Source organism: Vigna radiata, chromosome 4 (assembly GCF_000741045.1).
Source record: "Vigna radiata var. radiata cultivar VC1973A chromosome 4, Vradiata_ver6, whole genome shotgun sequence".
Taxonomy (NCBI): domain Eukaryota; kingdom Viridiplantae; phylum Streptophyta; class Magnoliopsida; order Fabales; family Fabaceae; genus Vigna; species Vigna radiata.
The window spans coordinates 670598-677276 of NC_028354.1; the positions used below are offsets into that span (position 1 = coordinate 670598).

Consider the following 6679-nt stretch of genomic DNA (forward strand, 5'->3'; position numbering starts at 1 on the left):
ACAAATATATTTAAAAATATAAAATTTAAAATTAAAATGCACACTAATATATAAAATAGTAAAATTTGCATAATAACTAAATTTTAACTTAATAAAAAATAAAATTGTGTAAAAGAAAAGTAATAAAATAGCATATTAATATCCACCACATTGATCCCATGTTTTCATTAGTACTATTAAGTCATCATCTCTGTAACTTCTAAAATAATTTATTCATAAAATTAATAATGTTTATTAATAATACTTTATATTTATTTCAATTATTAATGTGTTCAAAATTAAATTCTTTATACTTGGAGGATAAAATAATTAATTCAGTTATTGATCTTATCCAAAACTTGCGCTTGCGAATGCGATGAAGTTGTTAACTGTTTCTCGATTCCCCTTATCAATTTACTTTTTATTTTTGTTTCTGCAGTGAAATTTCTTTCGCCCAAACATCTCGATTTTAGTTTGGGCAGTTTCGCTTCCATCAGAACTCGGCTCTAAGGTATTTTTTATTCCAATATCCCTATTTTCCTTTTGGTTTAATTTTTTTTTTCCACATAACAATACACAATAGATTCCCGTAATATGATTTGAAAATGTCGTCGCACTTTGTCTCTAATCATCAATATGCTTTTCTTTGATTCCGGTGTCTTTGTATTTGAATTTACAGTCAATTTGTTTCTGTGGCATTTTCACATGCCACACCAGTCAGTAATTTTCCTCATAGTAGTAATTAGCATTACTTGATATTTATATATTATAATCATGAATAGTTCAACTTTTAGTTAATGTTTGTGATTATTACTATTTATTATTTTTAAAATAACTTTAATCAAATATGATTTGTGTGAGATGAATATTGTTGTGGAGTTCTGCTTCAGTTTAGAAATATTTTTATTATGATGACTTGTTGGTGAGAGAATGTGGGGGAAAAGGAAATTGCTCCCATAATGATCAAGGCATGCTTCTTATTATTCTTAAGTACAGAAAGAGATCAAGGCATTCTTTAAATATTTTTAGGGCATTTTTGGATAATCTTTTTGAATGTACTTTCAGGTATTGAACATAATTTTGAATGAATGGTATTGCATTTGTTTCTCAATAGATTAACTTTTGGAATGGGTGTATAGATTATCCAAACATGTAATTAGTATTATTCTTTTTATAATACATACAATAAAAGTTTGCATAGATGAACATAGATTACTTGGAAAGAAAATTAATTTTATGAGAAAATAACAAAAGATATTTTAAAACTGCAATCAAGTTTTTTCTTAAAAAAGTGTCTATATAGATGATCCGATCATAACTGAGTAAATATACAATTTATTTGGTTTCTACTACTAGTAGTGTTACTTTGATATATGAAAGTTTTATGCATACAAATTGTTTGGTTGAAGTGTAAGCAGTTTGTTCTAATTTCTTTGCCTTACAAATATTAAACTTATGTGTATGGAAAATTTCCAGGACCAAAGTAACAGTGCTAAATAGTTAAGATTGAAAAATTCATTTAACTTTCAAAAAGTGAAATTAAAGAGCTTTTCATGTGTATTATCATAGGATCAAACTGATGACTGCTGTATTTTTTTATGACCGAGTTTGATGTTTGCTCTGCTTTTATAGGATGAGGAGTGGAGGGTATTATACATAGTATGAAAAGATTCTGCAATGATGTTGTTCTTTTCTTTTAATTCTCATGACTCTCAATGTCATAATTATTTATTAGATCTGGGAAGAGGCTGAATTCCCATTTCAAGTTATTCCACACTCTACAGACCTGCATGTGCTGGTGGACAATTAAACTTCTATATTTACTATGTTTATCGTATATTTCTTCTTAGACTCTTAGTTAAATGTAAAACACTGCAAAAAGGTGTTCTTAGCTAGCTCGCTCTGATTCTCAGGGTTATGGTTGTCCTGGTCTTTCCATAACTGAAAATGCTGCTGCTGTTGTAGAAGTTGCTAGAGTTGATACAAGCTGTTCAACTTTCTCTTTGGTTCATTCTTCCTTGACAATGCTCACTATTGGTAAAACTAAATCTATGTCTGGTAACCATTTTGCTGATAGTTTACTCATAGTTCCTGAAATTTGACATATTTATTAACCAATAAGTATAGCATTGTGTGGCTCTGAAGATCAGAAGCCAAAGTATCTACCTTCTTTTAGCTCAAATGAAAACAATAGCATGTTGGGTAAGTTACCTTCCTTGGATTTGAATGATTTGTTTCATTTTGCTCAAGTATTCTTCGAGGACATTGTTTTTCTTATTATTAGGGTTTGACTGAACCTGACGATGGAACTGATGCCAGTTCTTTGAGGACCACAGCATCACAGGTCCAATGCCCATGCGTCTTATCTTCCAGTTTCATTTAACTCAATTGCCTTTTTAATAAGACATTTTACTGTGCTCAATCGTTCCCATGTTTCAATAGTGTATTCCTCCCTTGCATTGAAAATATCAGGTGGAAGGTAGTTGGATCCTGATGGTCAAAACTGATGGATAGGAAACAGTACATTTGCTGATTTGTTGGTTATCTTTGCTAGGAATACCATAACCAATCAAATAAATGGGTATGCAATAGGTAAGCGTAGTCCCGTTATTGTTAAATCGTTGTATCTATCTTTGCTAGGAATACCATAACCAATAAAAAAAATGGGTATGCAATAGGTGTACTTAGTTCCGTTATTGTTAAATCCTTATATCTAAGATGCCTAGTATAAAAATAAATGGTAGATGGTTATATGATGTTATTTTTATCATTGATTTCAATTGAAGCTTAGATAATACTAATTAGACAAATTTCATTTGAAAAGTGAACTATAAGAGAGTTATTACATAATTAATAAAATAAAACAGTCTACCAAAACAAAGATTAAAAGTTTCATCATAATTATTCAAAACATAACTATAAATTTAACTTGGTACAGTCTACCTTAAAACCAAACTATAAATCTAGAAGCTAGTCTATAGGAGGAGGCTAAATGTCTATCGTCCCATCATCCAACGCCTGCTCCACAGATATCTCATCACCCTATGCTCTTACTCACTGAATGATTATAGCCAAGATCACAGAGCACAAGAACATAAAATCAAACACAAACAAGAGGGTAAGCTAGTGTAAATAGAAATATCATAAAATGACTAAGATTTCTGCATAGATCATCAAACCAAACCAAGTATACAAACATTCTAGAAACATATAATACGCACAGGCCTGACTCATCCGGATATAGTATGAATGTCAAGTTATAGTGGTTCTTGCACTTGTAGTGGTAATACTACGGGCTCAATCCAAGCTACCATACAATGTTAGTCCATTTCAATTGTCTTTGACCAAAACAAGACCCTTAGACAAGGACCTCTTGCTATTCTCACCACATGACTCATCACTCTCTAATTGAGCATGGATGATTGTTAGAATGTCAGGATGAACCCCAAACTTAACTTTGGCCATTCATACTAACAACATTATCAGGCACCACCATGAAACCTCTCCAAGAGGATCATGGACTTACGTCCCTCAATACCATTTCATTTAAATCACAACTTACTCATCATCATCATCATCATATCATATAACATATCACATACTCAAAGTATTTCAAGGATAAAATTCACTTATAACAAATCTGGAAATAATAATCACATAATAACACAATTTTCGTCATAGTAGCTTGATACCCACACTAGACAAGGAAAAACAGCCTTGAAACCCTCACTAATAGTTCCAGAAGGGTCTAAAACCCCAAAAACAACCTAAAGAACGTCCAAAACGGATGTCCGGAACCCCAAATTCGAGATTCCCCACAACTTAGTTTATGCCAGATAACTCCTAACCAGACTACTCTTACCTAGACGACTCCTTACTAGACGATCTCTTACCAGACGACTCCTCACCAGACGACTCCTCACCAGGCGACTCCTCACTAGACAACTCTTCACCAGATGACTCCTCACCTAGATGATCTTTTACTAGACAACCCCTTACCAGACGATCTCTTACCCAGACAATCTACCATATTTTTGTAGAATAAGAGACTAATTAAGCCCTAAATAACCCCCCAAGATAGTTCCTAAAACGGCTGACTTTCCCCACAACCATGATCTTAAAAATCTTACCTGTTAAAATCCCCACTTTTATGCCCAAAACTCACTCTTCTTCCAATTTATTCCATACCCAAGTTTTGTAACAACACATCAGCTCAAACTCACTAAATCTACATTCATAAATTCTTGTTTGAAATTATTTTTTGAACCTCCTATTGGATTTAGATTAGAATGTGGTAGTTTCAAAATGGGTTTTTGGCACATATATTTCTAATTTCCTCACCAAAAAATTTTTTAGGCTAAAGAATGAGCTTCTCTTATAAACTAAAATTATCTTGTACACTAATTTTTTGTAAAAACTGTAACATCTAACTAATTCGAAAGCTAAGCTTTATAAGTTAATTTAATTTATAAAAAATCAATTCATTTTATCTTCTTCTTCTTTAAATACTTAAGAGAAAAGAATTATCCTAACATAACTTGAACAATGAATGTACAATAAGTGGGGGTTTTGGATGGAGACAGAAATGGAAGGCCAATTAGACATGAAGATGATCTGTTTCCTTGATTTATATTTTCTTCTACACAAATACCAAGGTCTAAATCATACTCATCCTAGGCCGCCGTTGTCCACGATGTGAGACTTCATTCATGCAAAACTGCATCTCCATATCATGACATTTTTACAGAGTATTCAAGTCCCTCATCACACCATAAAGAACTCTCCGATAGTCGTTGTTTTAGTTGATTTGTTAGTGAAAGCTTTACTAGTTGGTAGCCCATTATTAAACATAAACCCGAGCTTGCAAAATGCAATTACTACTAGACATCCTATTGGTATTTTTTTATTGGGACTGAGACATTAATTAAGCCTAGTTCGGGTCATTCTGTTTTCAGACATGTTTTCTGCTTTTCTTCTCAAATTTTGTAGGCATTCTCTGACTTAGAACTTATGTACACGTTAGAAGGCACATATGACTGAAACACCTTGGTCACAGGCAGGGAAGTTAGTGGCTTTGTGAAAGTGTAAAATCTTTTCCTTTATGGATTATTATATTTAATTGGTTTATGTATTTATAATCAACTAATAATGCACAAGCATTCAATAATTATAGAAAATGTTTGTGTGGATAACAAAACAGTGTAATGAAAAATAGTTATTTTAGAATAATATTCCAGTCCTCATCCACTCTTTTTCTTTTGTTTGGGGGATCTCTATGAATAATGGGCTGCAGGATTACCTGTTCTTCACTTTGGATAGCTAGTAGATTCTGAATGTTTGAAACTTCCGATTTAGCATCTCCAGTTTCTTAATGTTTGAAACTGCGGCTTAAACGTTAGACATTGTCGCGCTCTTGCTGTGTGAACAAACCCCGTTTGCTGGGGAAAGAACCAAAAAGGGCTCCTTAGGGACAAACCTACTTTGGTGCAATGTCAAAGTGCGTGGGATAGTTAAAAAGTAATTTGCGGGGTTTCACATTTTATTCAACCAAGTTCATCTCTGAAAAACAGGACTTAATACACAAAGAAAAACAAAAAGGAAAACATACAACCCTTAGGTTTCTACTATATTCTTACTAGGTAAATATATAGCAGCAACCAATCTACAGTGCTTACCTCTGTCAGAGGTACTGATGAACATAAACTGATGCTCATAAGCTGATGCTTTAGCATCTACATAAAGCATGCATTGCATGGCCTTATTTTGTTCATCATTATTCGACTCTCATAAAAGAAACTCCAGGTAGAGAGGAACAGAATTACAGGCACACATCTATCATGATAGATGCTACTAATGCCTATGCATCTATCCCTTAACTCACCAGTTGCCAGAAACAGATAGAAAAAGAAACCCCTTACATAAAAGCCTTCAAATTTTCATTTCTTATTTCAGTCTTCGCCTCCATTCTGGGCATCCTTGTCCAAACCCCAAGACCTAACCTTGATCTGAAGCTCAGCCGCAGAAGCCATGAATTTGACAATCTGTGCAGGTCTCAGTATCTTCAAAATATTCAGAGCTGTGTCTGTCCTCAAAGCATCTGCATTTGCCACCAGATTCTCCAATTTCTCTTTGAAAGTGCTCGGGACCGAACCTTGGTCTGTCACGAAGGGACCGCTGAAACACAATCTGCCCTGGCTTCTGGCCAGGCCCACCAGAGGAGGATCTGCTACGCTCTCTTGAAGCTTGGCCAAGTCATCATTGAGAGTTCTCTCCTTCACTTTGGTCTCTTGTTTCAGCTCAGTCAACTTCTCTTTTTGGTCTTGTGTCAAGTCCCCCAAAGCTGTGTTCACAACCTGAAAAGCCACTCCAGGCTTGAACCCCCCAACCCAAAGAAAGGATTGTTCTAATGAACTGAACCATGGTGGTGAGAAAACAAGAAAAACATTGTGGTGTGCGATCTTTGATTTCTCTTCGAAGTATTGACCATAGTGGGAAATGACCCTGTCGATCAAGGGCCTTACATCTGCTCTCTTCCCCTCCTGATACTGTTGATGAGCTGAGTGAAGCTCACCAAGGAAGTCTTTTTGGCGCACCATCCAGCCTTGGAGAAAGGCCTCAAATGAAGCGGCATTTACATCAGCCATCTATCTATTCAAGGGTGAGTGATACAGAGAGAGGGATGATAATGGAGAATATATAT

General features: G+C 34.4%; 2 protein-coding genes across 22 annotated transcripts in view; one reads left to right on the forward strand and one right to left on the reverse strand.

Annotated features, from left to right (window-relative positions):
* The first annotated feature begins 310 nt into the window (after window positions 1-310).
* LOC106759221 overlaps window positions 311-6679 on the forward strand; it is a 22434-nt gene continuing 16065 nt past the window's right edge. For 8 of the 21 annotated variants that reach the window (XR_002667465.1, XR_002667462.1, XR_002667460.1 and 5 more), the window contains exons 1-5: window positions 311-490; window positions 1893-2016; window positions 2107-2181; window positions 2264-2323; window positions 2452-2571. The gene's annotated coding sequence lies outside the window, so the exon portion shown is untranslated. The other 13 variants (XR_002667479.1, XR_002667474.1, XR_002667472.1 and 10 more) reach the window with 7 other exon arrangements.
* Window positions 5487-6673, reverse strand: LOC106759219 (protein DOG1-like 4). Its single transcript, XM_022779560.1, has one exon. It carries the CDS (start codon window positions 6621-6623, stop codon window positions 5928-5930), a length of 696 nt encoding a protein of 231 aa, XP_022635281.1. The 5' UTR covers window positions 6624-6673; the 3' UTR covers window positions 5487-5927.

What these genes read in the sequence shown, in the direction of transcription:
- LOC106759219 (XM_022779560.1), bottom strand. Translation starts at nt 6,623, where the DNA reads ATGGCTGATGTAAATGCCGCTTCATTTGAGGCCTTTCTCCAAGGCTGG.